General features: G+C 44.0%; 1 protein-coding gene across 1 annotated transcript in view; it reads right to left on the bottom strand.

The window, feature by feature from the left end:
* LOC118385863 (collagen alpha-1(XVIII) chain-like) overlaps nt 1-22,983 on the bottom strand; it is an 86,592-nt gene that overhangs the window by 38,442 nt on the left and 25,167 nt on the right. The window contains 14 exon segments of the mRNA XM_052521855.1: nt 1,357-1,419; nt 1,712-1,840; nt 2,487-2,537; nt 2,791-2,874; nt 3,440-3,502; nt 4,149-4,175; nt 4,915-5,121; nt 5,969-5,995; nt 7,199-7,302; nt 14,519-14,531; nt 15,612-15,640; nt 18,317-18,336; nt 19,901-19,959; nt 21,241-21,276. Coding sequence (XP_052377815.1) covers nt 1,357-1,419; nt 1,712-1,840; nt 2,487-2,537; nt 2,791-2,874; nt 3,440-3,502; nt 4,149-4,175; nt 4,915-5,121; nt 5,969-5,995; nt 7,199-7,302; nt 14,519-14,531; nt 15,612-15,640; nt 18,317-18,336; nt 19,901-19,959; nt 21,241-21,276 — 912 coding nt within the window.

The raw sequence follows: 22,983 nt of genomic DNA, 5'->3' as shown, positions 1-22,983 counted from the left end.
GAGTTGGAGGCTATTTTGTAAATGACATCGCCGAAGTCAATGATAGGTAGGATAGTCAGTTTTACGAGGGTATGTTTGGCAGCATGAGTGAAGGAGGCTTTGTTGCGAAATAGGAAGCAGATTCTAGATTTAATTTTGGATTGGAGATGCTTAATATGAGTCTGGAAGGAGAGTTTACAGTCTAGCCAGACATCTAGGTATTTGTAGATGTCCACATATTCTAAGTCACAACCGTCCAGAGTAGTGATGCTAATCGGGCAGGGGGGGTGCGGGCAGCGATCAGTTAAAGAGCATGCATTTAATTTGACTTGTATTTAAGAGAAGTTGGAGGCCACGGAAGGAGTGCTGTATGGCATTGAAGCTCGTTTGGAGGTTTGTTAACACAGTGTCCAAAGAAGGGCCAGATGTATTCAGAATGGTGTCATCTGCGTAGAGGTGGATCAAGAAATCACCCCCAGCATTCGATGCAAGTGCAGTATGCCACAGGATGTTTTGTGCTGGTCAAGGGGAGTCAAGTCTGGAATGAACCAAGGGCTATATCTGTTCTTAGTTCTACATTTTTTGAAAGGGTCATGCTTATTTAAGATGGTGAGGAAAGCACTTTTAAAGAACAACCAGGCATCCTCTACTGACGGGATGAGGTCAATATCCTTCCAGGATACCTGGGCCAGGTCGATTAGAAAGGCCTGCGTGCAGAAGTGTTTTAGGGAGCATTTGACAGTGATGAGTGGTGGTCGTTTGACCGCGGACCCATTACGGACGCAGGCAATGAGGCAGTGATCGCTGAGATCCTGGTTGAAAACAGCAGAGGTGTATTTCGAGGGCAAATTGGTCAGGATGATATCTATGAGCGTGCCCATGTTTACAGATTTGGGGTTGTACCTGATAGGTTCATTGATCATTTGTGTGAGATTGAGGGCATCTAGTTTAGATTGTAGGATGGCCGGGGTGTTAAGCATATTCCAGTTTAGGTCACCTAACAGTACGAACTCTGACGATAGATGGGGGGGGCAATCAATTCAGATACGGTGTCCAGGGCACAGCTGGGAGCTGAGGGGGGTCTATAACAAGCATTAACAGTGAGGGACTTTTTCTGGAGAGATGGATTTTTAAAAGTAGAAGCTCGAACTGTTTGGGCATAGACCTGGATAGTATTACAGAACTCTGCAGGCTATCTCCACAGTAGATTGCAACTCCGAATGTAGAGGTGATCAACTTGAATTGATCCCATTCAAATCCCATAGGTACTTGTCTTCAGAAAACAATCAATGATGCCATTTGGTAATGACACAAGAAGCCATGATGAAGAGATGGAAAGAACTTGATCGTTAGAATCATTTGTGTTTTTTCAGTCACCTTCTCTCCCCTGGCCCCTGCAACTGCTGGGCGACCATCTGTACCAGGTGGGCCGGGTAACCCCTACAAAGCACAAGTTTAGGACTTAATATTATGTTTATTAACTTAATCATCATCATAATCATTACACTTTGCACACTATCAGCAGTGTGGTGGGTCAATTGATTTCTCACATGGTCCTTTCAATGCAGATAGGTCACCTTCCCTCTTACATGATGATAAAGCACAGCACATCCATTCCAAATAATCATGGATAAAAACACAATCAAACACTTATGACTATTATGGTTCCACTGTGGTATGTTACATGAAAGGCAAACAAACGGAGAGAAGGGTCCATCTCCTGAGGACCTACCGGTTGACCAGGGGCACCATCTTGTCCTGGAGGACCTTGGGGGCCAAACGAGCTCGAGAGCCCTGTACCAACAACGGCAGGACCTGGGGCCCCGGGGAGTCCAGGAGGGCCAGGCAAACCAGGCAGTCCCTACCACCCCAGAAAATACACAGAGAATACATCACGAATCAGGACTATTGCATATTTCATTTTTGCACATTCAACTCCTCTCCTCCTCCTGCAACTGTTCTCCTAGTTTGTTGCTGCAAAAAATAAGGTACAATTCTCAATCAATTTAGTCAAATAAAAATAAATAAATGAATACATTTTTGTCAGAGTAAACTGCTGACGGAAATCCATGAACCCTAGTTTGTAAAAGTTTCAGCTTGACATCGGCTAAGTAAATCAAGGCCTTTCCAAATTCCTTCAAATGCATTTCACAGCTCAAGACGGGATCCAATGTGAGGTAGGACGCTGTGCGCTCCTTGAGTTGGATGTTTTGTCAGGCGAATACATAAAACAATATGTACGGAGTTTGGGTTGTTTATACAGGTGTAGTGGAGCCCTAACAACGCTCTGGGATGAAGTTCCCCCTAGGTGCAGATCTAGGATCAACTTCCCTTCCTCCAATCCTAATCTTAACCATTAGTTGGGAAAATGCAAAAAAATACCAAAGACCAGCATCTAGGGGCAAATTGACCCTACACTCCTAACAACTGCACCAGTGTTGGATGACAAGGCAATCTATGGCCCTTTTGCTTATAGAGTGGAGCCAATATAAGAAAAGTGGACCTACCCGAAGAGCCTCCAAGTCAGGGAACCCAGAGCCTTCCATGTCCACAAAGGTCTGAAACAAAGAAGGTGAAATAGCTCACAGACGTCATAGAAGTCATGTGCTCCACAACTACAGTAGCTCTCTTGGCCCCTTCTTCCCATCTGAAATAATTTCGCTAAAATATGATTTGTTGATCTCAACTGACAATTGTTGGTATCAACAACCCTGTTGTGTTGGTTCCAGTGTCCTTTGCTAGCTGCAAGTGGTTGTAGAAAATACATAACTAGAACTTTGGCTCAAATGACTGAGGTCAATGTGGACTCACGGGCCGGTCGTGACTGGATGGCGCTGGGAGTCCTGGGGGTCCGGGAGGTCCACTGGGGCCCGGCTGGCCCTCACCACGGTCACCCTGTGGAGCAGACACACATGAACGATTGACTGCATTAGTAATTAGCTAGTAATTGCCCTAAGGGGACAAATAAACTTGTATTGAATAACCTAGCCATGGGCCACGCACCGAATGGCAGCCTATTCCCTTCATAGTGCACTACTTTTGACAAGAGCCCAAGTAGCGTACTATAAAGGGAATAGGGTGCAATTCGGGACACAAACAAGGGGTACATCTCAATATGGTCATGTGTTTATTGACACAAGATCTGAAGCAGTGTTTGAAACATTTCAATCAATAAGTCTTCTTTGACTTTTTCTGGACTGGATTGATCCCCCGCTCATGCTGACACTGGTCTTTGACTCATTGGGGAGGGCAATCCACAGATAACAGACTGCAACTTATGACTGCTGCATAATGCCTAGCCTGGTCCCAGATTTGTTTGTGTTTTCTTGCTAACTCCTATGTTCAGTGTCTTTCCAAACGACCATAAGAGTTGGTTATACAGCACAAAATGATCTGGGACCAGGCTACATTATGCCAGCTTCTCAAAACAACAATGTCATGCCATGACAGCATTTAGTACCTTCTCTCCTTTGAGCCCAGAGTCTCCTGGGGTTCCAGGGAAGCCTGGCGGTCCAACAAGGCCCTGGGTAAGAGACAGACCAGAGAGCTGACTAGTATCTTGAGAAATACAAGTACTGGCAGTTAAAGATGCTAAACCTAGGCTGTGTTTGAATACCCATAATAACATACTGTATACAACATATTTAATGAGTATATACTACATACTATTAGCTAATTTTAGTATACTGTAAACGAGCATTATCCCTTCAGTTGAGCGTACTAGCGCTTCGCCTGTCTACCGGAAGTTGATGCTGTTGCTATGCAACCTCTTGCTAGCTTGTTTGCATAACAAATAACTAGCTAGACATCTTACGATTTCGGGTGTGTTCCTAAATTCAAATCTGGAGTGCCAGAGTGCGCTCATAAATTCAGAGCATTGTCAGATTGTCAGTTCGTTTCGCTTTCGGAGCATTCAGAGCACACACTGGACGCTTTGGCCGAGGAGTAGGGTTGAACAGAGCGTTCTGACCTCATAACAGCAGTCAAGCACCCAAGCTAACTGGCTAATTTGCTAACTACTGTACTTCCAGATACAAATGAGAGAACACCTCACTCTAACCATTTTACTCACCCCAGCAGAGCTGGTTAGGCTGTTTTCATGTTACCCAGAGCATTAGTGACTAAAGGTGCTGCTGGCAAAAATGTAATTCCGCTTTTTTGCAACTTACTTGAGAACCATCTTCACCAGGATCACCCTGTGAAGAGGGGGAAAATAAAACATAATTAAAAGTATGGTCTACGACACTGATCAAAAAGGAAATTATTTCAAACTTGAAGACACAACAGGTTAATTGCAACCGCTGTTGACCACCATTTTATCTCCAGGTGTTAAACCATCAATACGCACTAAGATCACCTGCACAGGTCGTACAGGTTATATGAATGGAAAACTCATGGTAGTACACGCTTACATTATATTTTCCAATTTATGCAATCCATTAATTACAACTTGTCTTATAAAGTATGGATATTTATTATCAAGAAGAGAAAAAAATATATCCTGGTCTAAGATGTCACTAAATCATTTAAGTTCTGCCTGTTAGTTGCACTTGGCTATAAACACTAAGCACTATTCCAGGTAGAAGTTGTCCATAGGCACAGATATAAGATTACCCATAAGGCTTAAATAATCCTACTGTGGCCACGTTCCGATTCTCAATACTTCTCCCGAAGTGACCATGAGAGCTGTAACCTTCCCGAAGCGTTCGAGGTTAGGTTGGACACAGTAGGATGTTTTCCCTCTAATGGATTTAACAATGGTTGAAACTCCATTGGGCCAATGTTTACCCCAATCCAATGCTTTTAAATCCATGACGGGGAGTGTGCAAGTGCAGTGGGATAAATATGGAGAATCAGATCACGGCTGACTAAATAACTTTCTTATTGATTGCCCTCTGCTGGTATTGAGGTGGAAGGGCAGGGCAGACAACTCACAGGCTCTCCGTCGGCTCCTGCGGGCCCCTCAGGGCCTGCAGGTCCCGGAGTTCCAGCTGGTCCTCTGGGACCCGCAACCGTCTGAATCACGGAGCTGTCGCCACGTGATACCACCTCAGCCGCGGGCCCCGGGGAGCCTGGTGGTCCGGGGGGACCAGCGGGGCCGGGGTCGCCCTTCGACCCAGGGTATCCGAAGCCTGCTTTTCCCTAAGGAGACAATAGGACATTCAAACAGTTATACATCTTTATTGTTTCCAAAGAATACCCTCTTGATATGGAGACGGGAAAGCATTGTATTAGCTTCAGAAACAACCTTTAAAAAAATAAAACTGGTTGTGTTGTTCATAACAATATGGGTAGAGTAATTAGTACATCATGCTACACATACTAGTTGGAAATGTGACTTTAAATGAAGATAATGAAGAATGCGATAATGGTGGGAGTTGTCATAATTTGTTGCAGCTCAGGAGGTGAACTAATTTCAACATTCAGTCACTCCATCTTGATCAAAATGCATTGACTGATCATAATGAGGTTATATCAAAAGGTATGGAGGAGACCGATAATAAAATACAAAAGACCAGCATGAACAAGACAATTGGAGTGCCATTCACTATTATGTGGTTATTTGGACAACAGGTTAAGAAGTAGTGTACACACACATCCAGTAACTTGCAGGTACATGGTACAAAAAGTAAAGTCAGAAATACTTACATTTTATTTAACTAGGCAAGTCAGTTAAGAACAAATTCTTATTTACAATGACGGCCTACACCGGCCAAACCAATTGTGCACCACCCCATGGTATCTCCCAATCACGGCCGGTTGTGATACAGCCTGGATTAGAACCAGGGTGTCTGTATTGAAGACTCTAGCACTGAGATGTAAATAAAAAAAGCCCGACACCTGCTTTCTGTTGAATGCCCGTGCAGTTTTATTGTGCAACGTTTCAACCTTAAGGTCTTCGACCAGACAATAAATAATAAACCTGAGGGAGCATTCAACGGTATTTGGGACCACAACAAGGTGATAATAATAGATCATTTGAACATACCTTCATACCCTTTTCTCCAAGCACTCCCTGCAGGAAAAAACACAAAATAACATTTTAGTATCTACACATGTATATGACCATTCAAAGGCACTTAAATATGTTTTCTTGCCCACATGCACAAACACATACACAAACCATGTCTCAATTGTCTCAAGGCTCAAAAATCCTTAATTAACCTCTACAGGTTCGGTGTCCTCCCCACGGTATGGTTGAGCTAACATAGGCTAATGTGATTAACATGAGGTTGTAAGTAACAAAACATTTTCCCAGGACATAAGCATATATGATATGGGCAGAAAGCTTAAATTCTTCTTAAACTAACTGCACTGTCCAATTTTACAGTAGCTATTACAGTGAAATAATACCATGCTATTGTTTGAGGAGAGTGCACAACTATGAACTTGAAAATGTATCAATAAACCAATTAGGCACATTTTGACAGTCTTGATACAACATTTTGAACATATGCAATGGTTCATTGGATCAGTCTAAAACTTTTAACATACACTGTTGCCATCTATTGGGAAAAATCTACATTGTGCCTGTGCTGGAATAATACATTATGGCCTTTCTCTTGCATTTCAAAGATGGTACAAATAAATAAAATAAAAACATATTTTTTTCTTTGTATTATCTTTTACCAGATCTAATGTGTTATATTCTCCTACATGAATTCAACATTTCCAAAAACGTAAGTGTTTCCTTTCAAATGGTATCAAGAATATGCATATCCTTGTTTCAGTTCCTGAGCTACAGGCAGTTAGATATGTAATTTTGGGTGAAAATTGAAAAAAAGGATCAGATCCCTAACCGGTCTCCTCCTATTCCTCTACACTGATTTAAGTGGATTTAACAAGTGACATCAATAAGGGATCAGAGCTTTCACCTGGATTCACCTGGTCAGCCTATGTAATCGAAATCTTTTTTGTTACACTCAGCGTTTATCCTGTATTCACTTCACTATATGGATATTGAACTCAGGTTCTAATGCACCTAGAGCATATGAAGCTTCTTGAGCTGCTTTCGTGTATGAAAGGTGCTGTAAAAATAGACTTCAATAGAAAATAAATAGAAAATGAATAGACATTTTGGTCTGTCATCTTGAACACACCATAATGTTTTTTCATTGAAGTTTAAGACCAACAATGTTGTTTCGTGGAATTTTAATTAGTACACTGTATGAATGTGTCATCTATTTTGGTTGTTTAAAATGATTCAATAAGTCTGCACCTTCTCTCCACGTGCCCCTCCTCGTGTGCCCGACTCAGACCCAGAATCTCCCTTTGGACCGATGGGACCCCTGTCTCCTTTCTCTCCTCTGTCACCCTTCTCTCCTCTAGATCCACCTGTGCCTTGAAAACAAAAGAAAGATAGAGAAAAAGAAAGGCAAAAGTTATAACCTCCTGAAAAAAATGTTTACAAAATGATGAACGGTTGCATCCTTATCCTAAACCAACATTTCCTTCCCCAGTTTACCGGCAGGAAATGGCTTTCTTGTTTGTTGGCCAGAGCATCCTTGTGTCCTTACTACCGACTGTAATTTATAGGTTGTTGAGAAGCCTTGGAGGATATGGTCATAATCTTCTTGACAGAGTTAAAATTCCACAACTGCATGCACATTGTTTCCCATCATCTTTCCTGGTAAATCCATGTTTGTGTAACAGTATACTTTTAAACCGTCCCCTCGCCCATACCCGGGCGCGAACCAGGGACCTTCTGCACACAACGACAACAGTCACCCTCGAAGCATCGTTACCCATCGCTCCACAAAAGCCGCGGCCCTTGCAGAGCAAGGGGAATTACTACTTCAAGGTCTCAGAGCAAGTGACGTAACCGATTGAAATGCTATTTAGCGCACACCGCTAACTAAGCTAGCCGTTTCACATCCGTTACATTTGGCCTCGTCCTCATCATTTTTTTTTTTTTACCTTTATTTAACTAGGCAAGTCAGTTAAGAACAAATTCTTATTTTCAATGACAGCCTAGGAACAGTGGGTTAACTGCCTGTTCAGGGCCAGAACGTATGCCTCTAAACAGCTTGGAAAAGTCCAGAAAATTACGTCATGGCTTTAGAAGCTTCTGATAGGCTAATTGACATAATTTGAGTCAATTGGAGGTGTACCTGTGGATGTATTTCAAGGCCTACCTTAAAACCCAGTGCCTTTTTGCTTGACATAATGGGAAAATCGAAATAAATCAGTCAAGACCTCAGAAAAAAATAATTGTAGACCTCCGCAAGCCTGGTTCATCCTTGGAAGCAATTTCCAAACACCTGAAGGTAACACGTTCATCTGTACAAACAATAGTATGTAAGTATAAACACCATGGGACCACGCAGCCGTCATAAAGCTCAGGAAGGAGACGCATTGTCTCCTAGAGATGAATGTACTTTGGTGTGAAAAGTGCAAATCAATTCCAGAACAACAGCAAAGGACCTTGTGAAGATGCTGGAGGAAACAGGTACAAAAGTGTCTATATCCATACTAAAACGAGTCCTATATCAACATAACCTGAAAGGCCGCTCAGGAAGGAAGAAGCCACTGCTCCAAAACCGCTATAAAAAAGCCAGACTACGGTTCGCAACTGCACATGGGGACAAAGATCGTACTTTTTGGAGAAATGTCCTCTGGTCTGATGAACCAAAAATAGAACTGTTTGGCCATAATGACCGTCGCTATGTTTGGAGGAAAAAGGGGGCGGCTTGCAAGCCGAAGAACACTATCCCAACTGTGAAGCACAGGGGTGACAGCATCATGTTGTGGGGGTGCTTTGCTGCAGGAGGGACTGGTGCACTTCACAAAATAGATCATCATTAGGTAGGAAAATTGTGGATATTTTGAAGCAACATCTCAAGACATCAGTCAGGAAGTTAAAGCTTGGTCGCAAATGGGTCTTCCAAATGGACAATGACCTCAAGCATACTTCCAAAGTTGTGGCAAAATGGCTTAAGGACAACAAAGTCAAGGAATTGGAGTGGCCATCACAAAGCTCTGACCTCAACATAATTACAAAAGGGTTTTCTAACGATCAATTAGACTTTTAAAATGATAAACATGGATTAGCTAGCACAACATGCCATTGGAACACAGGAGTGATGGTTGCTGATAATGGGCCTCTGTACGCCTATGTAGATATTCTATTTAAAAAATCAGCCGTTTCCAGCTACAATAGTAATTTACAACATTAACCATGTCTACACTGTATGTATGTTCAATTAGATGTAAATAAAACTGCATTTCTTTCAAAATCAAGGACATTTCTAAGTGACCCCAAACTTTTGAACGGTAGTCTCTATATATTTGCCTGTTTTGCATGTTATTTTGTCATTAATAGATCACATATCAGTTTGCAAAACAATATTAAAAAAATGAATTGTGTTAATAAAGCCACATACAACACGCTCTCTTTTTTGCTTTCTTGAGTAAGGCAGCACCAACACGCAGGTGTTTCAGCGAGGGATGCATGATATATCGGTGAACATATGCCAACATCGGTATCGGCCTGATATCTAATTTAACGCCGATGTTAAAGCTACCGTGCATACCTTTACAACGTAGGTACATGACGTAATGACGCCACATGAAATGTTGCGCTACAGGTGCAACACAGCATTCCTAACATAGCACTCAAGATCTGCTGTGTGGATGGAGCAGTCAAAAAGTCGAGCCGTCATTTGAAAGAGTAAGAACATTTCAGCGAGACAACTCAAAGGTGAAATCCATTAAAGCCAAGATAATGGAACTCATTAACTGCCCTTGACAGTCAACTGTTCTCTGTCGTGGGTGATTTTTTTCAGATGTTGCCCTACCGGAGATACACAGTAATACCGTCACTGCTTTTAGCTTCATGACATACATACACTTTGAAATGCCATTTGGGTCGTTGCGTGTCAAAAAAGATACAGTAGCACTGTCAAAGCTGTATAAAAAAAGGAAACAAGCAAACACAGTTCACGAAAGATGTGTTTACAATACCGCGTTGGTAATAAACCATAATTTGTTCGCCCGCAACTTCTGGGGTAGCTAGCTTTGGCTTGGAACCTAGCTAGCACCAATACAACCAGCATGAAAACAATGACCAGGAGAAACTGCAGTCATTTTCAGTATTCTTAGCAATGACATAGGAATCCTTGTGAGTAAGTATTAGCTAGGTTGCCACTTGTTGTTCACCTATTGAAATTGAACTTCAGTTCATGAAAATAATAAATAATGAATAGTTAGACAGCTACTTAATCCCGTTGGCCAAACCTAAGGTTATGAGCAGCCAGTTAGCTTCAACTGGCTAGTGAGGCTCGACTTGACCGGCTTATGTATTGTGAAGCTAGCCACAATAAGGATAAGGCACAATAGTGGAATTTGCAGTTTGCCTTCAAAATAAAAGTATGTAATTGACAGTGATGCAAATATATACAAATAGTAGAATTATGCCATACTTTTATTTTGAAGGCTAACTGTAAAGTCCACTGATGTGGCTAATCCTTGTTGTGGCTAGCTTCACATAGATGGGTCCAACCACCGTTAATCAAATAAGAACTGTCTTATAAATTAGGGTTATTTTAGATTATGAAACCTAGCTATAACTACAGAAACAGATTGTCGTTTTGCATTGTTTTGGGGGAAGAAAATTGTTTGCATCCATGAACTAGCTAGATTTTTTTACGACCATCAAAGTAGTTGCGCGAGACAACTTTACCATCATCACAGCATACGTATCGATGAATCGTTGTGACACATTGATATACGAGTGATGGTGTAATCAATGTGTAAAAACTACGGCAAAAGTTAATGAAAGCTTTAAATTATTATGTGACGTGCAGTCAAGTTCAGGCCTGATTGGTCAACAAGCTTGTTTGACACATCAAAGAGTGTTATTTGACCTAAGTTATTTGACCTTATTTGACCTTATGTCTAAGTGTTATATTTTTTGACAGGCAAAGACCCAAACGGCGTTCCATAGAAATCCTGGTTGAGTTTGAAATGACTGAACAAATGAACAACCAAACAGCACAGCAAGTAAGTGAAAGAAATAGGTTTTGATTATGTTTTACTGGTAATGGGGACATACATAAATGCCAACAAAATAACGTTTTGGTCAGTGTAGTGTGTGTGTGTAACCTGTATTTAACTAGGCAAGTCAGTGAAGAACCAATTCTAATTTACAATGACGGCCCGGACGACGCTGGGCCAATTGTGAGCCACCCTATGGGGCTCCCAATCACGGCCGGATGTGATACAGCCTGGATTCGAACCAGGGATTGTAGTAATATAATAATAATATAATATATGCCATTTAGCAGACGCTTTTATCCAAAGCGACTTACAGTCATGTGTGCATACATTCTACGTATGGGTGGTCCCAGGAATCGAACCCACTACCCTGGCGTCACAAGCGCCATGCTCTACCAACTGAGCTACAGAAGGACCACCATCTTGCACTGAGATGCAGTGCCTTAGACTGCTGCGTCCATGTTTGTGTGTTAACTATTTAACTGTACTAGAATGCTTAAAAGGCTGTACATTTTTTAAATATCGGTTATCGGTATTGTTTTTTGGGGCAAGGAAAATAACGGATATCGGTATCGGTCAAAAATGTCATATCGGTGCATTACTAGTTTCAGCCGAGCTCAGTGCTTTCTGTGGTGGTGGGGCAGCCAGCGGAAAATACAGAGCGTAGGGGTTGGCAATATTCTCTAGTTGCACCGTGAGTGGCTCATGTCACTCATGGGGACACCACGTCACCGCAATATCTACAGGGAGAGCACAAAAAAATCAAGCCCCTTGGGTGCTGCCATAGATTTACATTAGAGTGCCCATCCAAGAAGGCTCAAAGTCATTGGCCACAGATCATGTGGCTTTGCTTGAACTGATCATGTCAACATCATACTTTAAAATCTTAGCGAGCAAGCTAGACAAGCAGTCATCGCCATGAATCAATTCGACAATCTACTGGCAAATCCTTTTCAATCCTTGTCATATGAAGAGGAATTATAGATAAAACATATCGGTGCTCATCGGCCATTGGACATAAACATTACACAAGTTGGAAATCACAAATACTGGGCAATCTCAGACTTCAATAAGTTTAAGACAACTGGGGGGGACAGTTTTGAACAGTCATCGAACTCGTAATTCCAAGTCGGGAACTCGTGCCTCTTTCTAGAACTTCGACCTGAAGATCACTGATGTCAAATTTCCACCTTGTTTTTTCTGAGTTCCCTGTTCTCTTAAAAGCACCGTAAATCCAGAGAATGCCAGACTTTGATGGCAAAATTTGCCCACAAGACAGCCGCGTCCCCTTCCCGTTCAAGTGAGCACCACACAACAAGGTCCAAAAATATATTTTATGCTGCTGCATAAATGATTTAATATGCGAGGGGGATACGTATACTGTAGCTAAGAAAGTAATACTAACACAATACCCAAACCGGACGTGCGCAAATTAATTTTGTCCCTCCACACCAAACACGGTCACGACACGCAGGTTGAAATATTAAAAAAAACTCTGAACCAATTATATTAATTTGGGGACAGATCGAAACGCATGAAACATTTATGGCAATGTAGCTAGCTAGCTTGCAGTTGCTAGCTAATTTGCCCTATTTAGCTAGTTTGCTGTTGCTAGCTAATTTGTCCTGGTATATAAACGCTTAGGTGTTATTTTACCTGAAATGCACAAGGTCCTCTACTCCGACAATGAATCCATACATAAAACGGTCAACCGAATCGTTTCTTTTCATCTCTCCTCCTTCCAGGCTTTTTCTTCTTTGGATTTTATGGCGATTGGCATCTAACTTTCATAGGTGTATTACCACGACCGACCACCCTCAGTTCATCTTTCAATCACCCATGTGGGTATAACCAATGAGGAGCTGGGAGAGGCAGGACTTGCACCGCGTTCAGCCTCACAAATAGAACTGACTTCTATTTTAGCGCTTGCCAACACAGACGCTCGCGCGAGCAGTGTGGGTGCAATGATTGAATAACATGTATGTGTACATTTATTTTGGTGTGGTCAGCATGTTGTGTAGTAAGCTTTTAGTAGCCCATGTGCCTCACCCTAATAATTTGGTCCCTTTCCCCCTTATAACTTAGCCTACTGTTCTGACTTGGTGGTGCACAGCCTGTTTCAGACAAATGTCATCATCAAATATTCATTGTCTGCTTATATGCCTCTTTTATTTATCCTACGGTTCTGACTTGGTGTAAAGGTGTTTGGTGTTCCTCTCTGCACAGACCATACAAACGCTCCACACCGCGTGGCCGCGGCCACCCTAATCTGGTGGTCCCAGCGCGCACGACCCACGTGGAGTTCCAGGTCTCCGGTAGCCTCTGGAACTGCCGATCTGCGGCCAACAAGGCAGAGTTCATCTCAGCCTATGCCTCCCTCCAGTCCCTCGACTTCTTGGCACTGACGGAAACATGGATCACCACAGATAACACTGCTACTCCTACTGCTCTCTCTTCGTCCGCCCACGTGTTCTCGCACACCCCGAGAGCTTCTGGTCAGCGGGGTGGTGGCACCGGGATCCTCATCTCTCCCAAGTGGTCATTCTCTCTTTCTCCCCTTACCCATCTGTCTATCGCCTCCTTTGAATTTCATGCTGTCACAGTTACCAGCCCTTTCAAGCTTAACATCCTTATCATTTATCGCCCTCCAGGTCCCCTCGGAGAGTTCATCAATGAGCTTGATGTCTTGATAAGCTCCTTTCCTGAGGACGGCTCACCTCTCACAGTTCTGGGCGACTTTAACCTCCCCACGTCTACCTTTGACTCATTCCTCTCTGCCTCCTTCTTTCCACTCCTTTCCTCTTTTGACCTCACCCTCTCACCTTCCCCCCCTACTCACAAGGCAGGCAATACGCTCGACCTCATCTTTACTAGATGCTGTTCTTCCACTAATCTCATTGCAACTCCCCTCCAAGTCTCCGACCACTACCTTGTATCCTTTTCCCTCTCGCTCTCATCCAACACTTTCCCACTGCCCCTACTCGGATGGTATCGCGCCGTCCCAACCTTCGCTCTCTCTCCCCCGCTACTCTCTCCTCTTCCATCCTATCATCTCTTCCCTCTGCTCAAACCTTCTCCAACCTATCTCCTGATTCTGCCTCCTCAACCCTCCTCTCCTCCCTTTCTGCATCCTTTGACTCTCTATGTCCCCTATCTTCCAGGCCGGCTCGGTCCTCCCCTCCCGCTCCGTGGCTCGACGACTCATTGCGAGCTCACAGAACAGGGCTCCGGGCAGCCGAGCGGAAATGGAGGAAAACTCGCCTCCCTGCGGACCTGGCATCCTTTCGCTCCCTCCTCTCTACATTTTCCTCCTCTGTCTCTGCTGCTAAAGCTTTCTACCACTCTAAATTCCAAGCATCTGCCTCTAACCCTAGGAAGCTCTTTGCCACCTTCTCCTCCCTCCTGAATCCCCCCCCCCCTCCTCCCTCTCTGCAGATGACTTCGTCAACCATTTTGAAAAGAAGGTCGACGACATCCGATCCTCGTTTGCTAAGTCAAACGACACCGCTGGTTCTGCTCACACTGCCCTACCCGGTGCTCTGACCTCTTTCTCCCCTCTCTCTCCAGATGAAATCTCGCGTCTTGTGACGGCCGGCCGCCCAACAACCTGCCCGCTCGACCCTATCCCCTCCTCTCTTCTCCAGACCATTTCCGGAGACCTTCTCCCTTACCTCATCCCTGACCGCTGGCTACGTCCCTTCCGTCTTCAAGAGAGCGAGAGTTGCACCCCTTCTGAAAAAACCTACACTCGATCCCTCCGATGTCAACAACTACAGACCAGTATCCCTTCTTTATTTTCTCTCCAAAACTCTTGAACGTGCCGTCCTTGGCCAGCTCTCCCGCTATCTCTCTCAGAATGACCTTCTTGATCCAAATCAGTCAGGTTTCAAGACTAGTCATTCAACTGAGACTGCTCTTCTCTGTATCACGGAGGTGCTCCGCACCGCTAAAGCTAACTCTCTCTCATCCTTCTAGACCTATCGGCTGCCTTCGATACTGTGAACCATCAGATCCTCCTCTCCACCCTCTCCGAGTTGGGCATCTCCGGCGCGGCCCACGCTTGGATTGCGTCCTACCTGACAGGTCGCTCCTACCAGGTGGCGTGGCGAGAATCTGTCTCCTCACCACGCGCTCTCACCACTGGTGTCCCCCAGGGCTCTGTTCTAGGCCCTCTCCTATTCTCGCTATACACCAAGTCACTTGGCTCTGTCATAACCTCACATGGTCTCTCCTATCATTGCTATGCAGACGACACACAATTAATCTTCTCCTTTCCTCCTTCTGATGACCAGGTGGTGAATCGCATCTCTGCATGTCTGGCAGACATATCAGTGTGGATGACGGATCACCACCTCAAGCTGAACCTCGGCAAGACGGAGCTGCTCTTCCTCCTGGGGAAGGACTGCCCGTTCCATGATCTCGCCATCACGGTTGACAACTCCATTGTGTCCTCCTCCCAGAGCGCTAAGAACCTCGGCGTGATCCTGGACAACACCCTGTCGTTCTCAACTAACATCAAGGCGGTGGCCCGTTCCTGTAGGTTCATGCTCTACAACATCCGCAGAGTACGACCCTGCCTCACACAGGAAGCGGCGCAGGTCCTAATCCAGGCACTTGTCATCTCCCGTCTGGATTACTGCAACTCGCTGTTGGCTGGGCTCCCTGCCTGTGCCATTAAACCCCTACAACTCATCCAGAACGCCGCAGCCCGTCTGGTGTTCAACCTTCCCAAGTTCTCTCACGTCACCCCGCTCCTCCGCTCTCTCCACTGGCTTCCAGTTGAAGCTCGCATCCGCTACAAGACCATGGTGCTTGCCTACGGAGCTGTGAGGGGAACGGCACCTCAGTACCTCCAGGCTCTGATCAGGCCCTACACCCAAACAAGGGCACTGCGTTCATCCACCTCTGGCCTGTTCGCCTCCCTACCACTGAGGAAGTACAGTTCCCGCTCAGCCCAGTCAAAACTGTTCGCTGCTCTGGCTCCCCAATGGTGGAACACACTCCCTCACGACACCAGGACAGCGGAGTCAATCACCACCTTCCGGAGACACCTGAAACCCCACCTCTTTAAGGAATACCTAGGATAGGATAAAGTAATCCTTCTCACCCCCCCCCTTAAAAGATTTAGATGCACTATTGTAAAGTGGCTGTTCCACTGGATGTCATAAGGTGAATGCACCAATTTGTAAGTCGCTCTGGATAAGAGCGTCTGCTAAATGACTTAAATGTAATGTAAATGTAAAGGGAGATTACTGTCAGAACAGCCCATATTCTGAATTATGTCGCTGTACATTTCAAAAGTGCTGAAAAAATAATTATATTGACTATGTCCGTATTAGCTCGCTCATTAATGTCTTCATCGAAATTACGGGAGTGCCTTTCATCCGCTCATCGTTCCCTTATGCCATACTTCGTACATCTTAATTTTCAGTAGAAATCATATTTGTTTAAGTCAGCCATATCAGCTATGTTTTTTAAAAAGGCAGCAAATGAGACCAAATGAACTCTTTCACTGCCAGACTAGGCCCCGATAATAGCCAGGTGTAGCTGTGGTAAGCATTCACTCCATTGTGCTGAAAAAAAAACTGTGGTTGGGACAGCTTTATGTAGACCCTAACAGATTGTGGGCACCATTTGACACCGTTATAGTGGAATTAATGTATTGTTTATTGTTGTGTTGGGTGGTGTAGTTGATTTTCTGCCATGCATCTAAAACATTCTGGGGAGTTAGCCCCACCAAGATTTACATACTACACTGTCCATTTCAGACTATTGAGATGACACCCCAGCTCTTCTATTGCCCTCAGTAACCCACCTTGCGGTCCTGGATCACCAGGATTGGACTCAGTAAACCGGCCAGTGTCATCAACATTGACTGAAACATTTTTTTTTTACACTATTTCTTTGTACACGGGTCAATATGCATTGTTGTGGCATGAACTACAATACCAATTGTAGTCTGAAAATAAATAAATATAATGGCCCCAATAGTTGGCAAAGCTAGTTTCATTGTTCTTTATTGATTGGATAGGGGCAAGGAAGTGAATTGAAATTTTTGTTCTCACTACTTCAGTTTAGGTGACTCACATATCACATTTATGGTGTGTTCTAAATGTCTAAATGCAGTCAATGTAAACACGATTGTCTTCACTCAGGAAAGTTAACCCTCCGGAGTAAATTACAGTTTAAATACCACCACAATAACACATGTCGTTGTATTACAGCCTGAATTTAAAATGGATTAATTTGAGATGTTTTGTCACTGGCCTACACACAATACCCCATAATGTCAAAGCGGAATTATGTTTTTAGAAATTTTCACAAAAAATGAAAAAAGGAAATATTGTGAGTCAATAAGTATTCAACCCCTTTCTTATGGCAAACCTAAATAAGTTCAGGAGTAAGCTTAATAAGCTTGGTATCACTGTGTGCAATAATTGTGTTTAACATGGTTTTTGAATGACCACCTCATCTCTGGACCCCACACATACACTATATAAACAGAAGTATATGGACCTTCTTTAATTTTGTTACGGCTCTCGTTGGTGGCAGGAAGAGTGGACCAAAGCGCAGCGTGGAAAGTGTTCATGATTCTTTTATTTCAACAAACACAAAATAACAGACGTGAAAACGAAAGTGCACAGTTCTGTCAGGCATAAACACTAAACAGAAAACAAGATCCCACAAAACCCAAAAGGAAAATGACAACTTATATATGATCCCCAAACAGAGACAACGATAGACAGCTGCCTCTGATTGGGAAACACACACGGCCAAAAACAAAGAAATAGAAAACCTTTTACGTGCGTAAAATCAGGCAAACCTCCATGCAATCTCCATAGGAAAACATTAACAGCTGAAGAGCTCAGTTACTTTCAACATGGCACCGTCATAGGATGCTACCTTTCCAACAAGTCAGTTGTTAAAATTTCTGTCCTGCTAGCGCTGCACTGTAAGTGTTGTTATTGTGAAGTGGAAACTTTTAGGAGCAACAACGGCTCAGCCACGAAGTGGTAGGCCGCACAAGCTCATAGAAAAGGGGCCGCTTAGTGTGAAGTGTGTAGAATATAAAAATCGTCTGTCCTCGGTTGAAACACTCACTACCGAGTTCCAAACGGTCTCTGGAAGCAACGTCAGCACAAGAACTGTTCTTCGGGAGCTTAAAGAAATGGGTTTCCATGGCCGAGCAGCCACACACAAGCCTAAGACCACAATGCCAAGCATTGGCTGGAGTGGTGTAATTCTCCCCACCATTGGACTCTGGAGCAGTGGAAACGTGTTCTCTGGAGTGATGAATCACGCTTCACCATCTGCCAGTCCGACGGACGAATCTGGGTTTGACGGATGAGAGGAGAACGCTAACTGGCCCAATGCATAGTGCCAATTGTAAAGTTTGGTGGATGAGCAATAATGGTCTGGGGCTGTTTTTCATGGTTTCGGGTGAGGCCCCTTAGGTCCAGTGAAGGGAAATCTTAACGCTGCAGCATACAATGCCATTCTAGACGATTCTGTGCTTCCTTTGTGGCAACTGTTTGGGGAAGGCCCTTTGCTTTTTCAGCAAAAGTGAGGTCCATACAGAAATGGTTTGTCGAGATTGGTGTGGAAGAACTTGACTTGCCTACACAGAGCCTCGACCTCAACCCCATCGAACACCTTTGAATTGGAACGCCGACTGCGATCCAGGCCTAATCGCCCAACATCAGTGCCTGACTTCACGAATGCTCTTGTGGCTGAATGGAAGCAAGTCCTCGCAGCAATGTTCCAACATCTAGTGGACAGCCTTCCCAGAAGAGTGGCGGCTGTTATGGCAGCAAAACTCCATATTAATACCCATGATTTTGGAGAGAGATGTTGGATGAGCAGGTGTCCACATAATTGTACACTACATGAACAAAAGTATGTAAGGTCCCTCAGTCAAGCAGTGAATTTCAAACACAGATTCAACCACAAAGACCAGGGAGGTTTTCCAATGTCTCACAAAGAAGGGCACCTATTGGTACATGGGTACAACAAAGTACACATTGACTATCTCTTTGAGCATGGTGAAGCTATTAATTACACTTTGGAGGGTGTATCAATACACCTAGTCAATACAAAGGTACAGGTGTCCTCCTTAAGGAAGGAAACCGCTATGGGCCAATAGTGACTTTTTAAAAAATGTATTTATTTTATCTTTATTTAACTAGGCAAGTCAGTTAAGAACAAATTCTTATTTTCAATGACGGCCTAGGAACAGTGGGTTAACTGCCTGTTCAGGGGCAGAATGACATGTACCTTGTATGGAGTAAAAAGTACATTATTTTCTTTAGGAATGTAGTGATGTGTCACACCCTGATCTGTTTCACCTGTCCTTGTGATTGTCTCCACCCCCTCCAGGTGCCGCTTATTTTCCCCAGGGTATTTATCCCTGTTTCCTGTCTCTTTGTGCCAGTTCGTCTTGTATGTTTGTCAACTCAATCAGTGTGTTTTTTCGTGTACTCCTTTTTCTCTACTCTTCACTAGTCCTCCAGGTTTTGACCCTTGCCTGTTTTCTGGACTCCATTCCCACCTGCCTGACCATTCTGACTGCCCTGACCTCGAGCCTGCCTGCCCTTCGGTAGCTACTGTACTCTGAACTGTTTTTGACCTTTTGCCTGTACACGGTCATTCTCTTGCCTACCCCTTTTTGGAATAATAAACATCTAAGACTCCAACCATCTGCCTCCTGTGTATCGCCGTGTGCCCTTATAGTGAAATAAAAGTTGTCAAAAATTGAAATTACAAGGTAAAGTACAGATACTGTAAAGTACAGTTGATAAACTGAATCAAGTTATTTACAACTGGGTTTAAAACCTAAAGTAGGGTAGCTTTCCAGACACAGGGCTGGGGAGTCCTGATCTAGACTATGACCTTATTGAACTCACCAGTCTCTTTCTTGGGAGACAACTCTGGTTGTTGCCTGGTCACTGGGGGCTGCTGAATCGGGCGTGATGACGGAGGGGTAGTCTGGAGAAAGACGTTAAAACAGCATTGAAAAACAAACGTAAAAATATATCTAGCTGAGCTCCAAAGGAAAAAAAATGTGCATATTGATCCCACATGAGTATTTGTAGATCTTAAACAAAGAAAACCATGTTCATGTTTTTGTTGTTATGGGGTAATAATATGACCATAAAAATACATCCAGCTCCAAGGACAACTCAAAGTTGGCTTCCCAACTGGGTCAAAGAGCATAACACCAAGACATGATAACCTCTCACCATTACCAATAACAGGGGAGATTTGCCTTGGGGGTATGATGTCAATAATTTCAGACTCCACTGTATGTACTATATGTTTTGTGTTTTATTTTTCTTATGGCGTAATCATACGTGCTAATTGTTGGCACACTCGCACAGTGCTAATGGTTGGCAGACTAGCACAGACTAGACGGTGTCCATTATGTAATTTCCTCTCGGGCTAGCTTACCCTAAACAAATTGATACCGATTACCAAGCAAAAACACTCTCTCTTCCCCTCTGTGAGGTAGGCTCTACAGTGTTGTTGCAAAGAGCTGTGATGGTGGCGCCAAATTTATGTGCGGCCATTATGAATATACAACAGTGAGTTGGTCCATTGAGCGAGACGGTGGGTGTACTTTCTCCCACTGGGAGCGGATGGGATGGCGCCAAGCAGCAGGTATTTTGGTTGGGAGGAACATGTCTGGCAACAGGAATGTGACCCGTTTTGGGTTCCAGCTCTTAAGATAGTGGTCAGAGAATAGAGTGGAGGAGATGGTGTGTGTGTGTGCACATATTTCAGTGTGTGTGTCTGGGTGTAAGTGTCAGGGTGTGTGTGTGTGCGTGTGTGTGTGTGTGTGTGTGTGTGTCTGGGTGTAAGTGTCAGGGTGTGTGTGTGTGTGTGTGTGTATACATGTTTCAGTGTGTGTGTGTCTGGGTGTAAGTGTCAGGGTGTGTGTGTGTGCGTGTGCGTGTGTGCGTGTGTGTGTGTGTATACATGTTTCAGTGTGTGTGTGTCTGGGTGTAATAATAATATAATAATAATATATGCCATTTAGCAGACGCTTTTATCCAAAGCGACTTACAGTCAAGTGTGCATACATTCTACGTATGGGTGGTCCCGGGGATCGAACCCACTACCCTGGCGTTACAAGCGCCATGCTCTACCAACTGAGCTACAGAAGGACCACGTGTCACGTGTAAGTGTCAGGATGTGTGTGTTTGGGAGTAGAGACAAGGCAGGACTGCCAAAGATCTGTCATCACTGCTAGCGCTCTACAGATGGGACAATCTGCAGAGGGGAAGAGGGGAGGCCATTTCCAGACTCACCCCCCTCAGTGAGAGGAAGATAACACCTAACACCCCTGTTTTCTAAACTCATTCTTCACCAGGTGACACGCCTCACATTGTCACCTGTGGAATCTGAGAGGGGAGTACTGGGTGGGACAGATGGATGGATGGAGGGGGGAAATTTGAAATAAAAGTATGGAATTCTTCACAAAATTAAGCAGTTTCCTCTGTGGGCAAACATTCTTCCTTTTGTAGGGCCTGAAGTTGACGAAGTTGACGAAGAATTTGACTCGTGACTGTTATATGACAGATCCAAGGGGATATATATAATAAAACAGACCTGCAAGTATACTCCCATGCATTCATCGTTTCTGAGAGGTGGGAGTGAAGAGGGTGGGGACAGACGAGGCACTTGGTGGTGATGGATTTGAAAAACACAACTTAATTTAACCATAGAAGGCACAAGCCCAGTTTTGCCCGATGCAGATTTAAACTTGTCTGCTATATGTTCTATGAACAAAACTATTTAGGCCACAAAGCTGATGCAACAAGGTAAAGTTGGCACAAGGACCAGATTCACACACCGAATACACACACGCCTAATCCCGGACTCCACATGAGATTCGAGACACAATTGTGTGAGAAATGTAATGAAATAAGAAGTCTGTTTACTTCACTGTCACGAGCTGAGTCTTAAAAGAAAACAAATCTCACACAATATTAAATTATACGCACTTTCACCCAGACAATTGCGTAATGGGAGTTTCCAAGTTTTCTTAAGCTTGACGGTAGGTAACTCATTCTACCAAAAGCTGTTTAATGGAGCAGAAACGATGTTGTCGCTTTTTTCTGCAGTGCGGATTTGAGTGAATTGCTGCCCTTAGTGCACTGTGTAATGATGACAACTCACAAGTCCTTCAATCACACACAAATCCGCCGTCAGTCGCACAACAGAAAGTTTCCTCAGATAACTCTGCGTTTCCTTCTTTGCTTTTCCAAGCTTGAGCGGGAGTCAGACAGGCTAAAACTCAGACAATCTGGTCAGACAGGCATTATATGTTGCAATGAAACAACTTGATGGAAAGTCAACAGTCAACAGTAAAAAGTCAAAGTCAACAGTTGGGTAACAGCTGTTCCATACGATGCTAATAAACACGTCGGGAGGATGGAAAGCCCGTGTGGCACAAGGCTTCAAAGTTGGCCTGTGCACCTGGAGCCCTGAGGAACCTACGAGGTCTGGCAGGCCAAATTCCCCCGTCATCTCTTTCCGTTACCTCCCTATTCCTGTTCTCTCAACTTTTAAGTCTGATTGAGAAACCAGTCAAAATAACAAAACAGGAACTTTGGCGATATCATCGCCCTGAGCTGGATCAGACACATCTGGCTGTCTACCTAGTCTTCCACTGGAATTGGACCGGCGTGCCCGACAGTGCCGTTGTATGGAGGCTCGAGGTTGTGCTGCAACATTTGCTTATTGTAGAGGGTATTGTAATATCATAAAATGCATGGTCCACGTCTGTGTGTTTGTGTGGGGGAGATGATGCTCATGTTAGTTTAGGACATTGTCCAGGTGATGACCCACAGCCAAACCGGCCATATACATTCCCCACTTACCCACCCCCTCCCCATACAGCTCCCTACAGTTTGAAATAGCCAGATAACTCGGGTTTCAATGTTGACCATATGTTAAAAGTACATGACTGTGGATGGTTACATCTCAAATTGCACCCTATTCCCAACA

This window comes from Oncorhynchus keta, chromosome 7, assembly GCF_023373465.1.
Source record: "Oncorhynchus keta strain PuntledgeMale-10-30-2019 chromosome 7, Oket_V2, whole genome shotgun sequence".
Taxonomy (NCBI): Eukaryota; Metazoa; Chordata; class Actinopteri; order Salmoniformes; family Salmonidae; genus Oncorhynchus; species Oncorhynchus keta.
The sequence above is the reverse complement of the archived record's forward strand: the minus strand, read 5'-3'. Positions and strand labels throughout refer to the sequence as shown.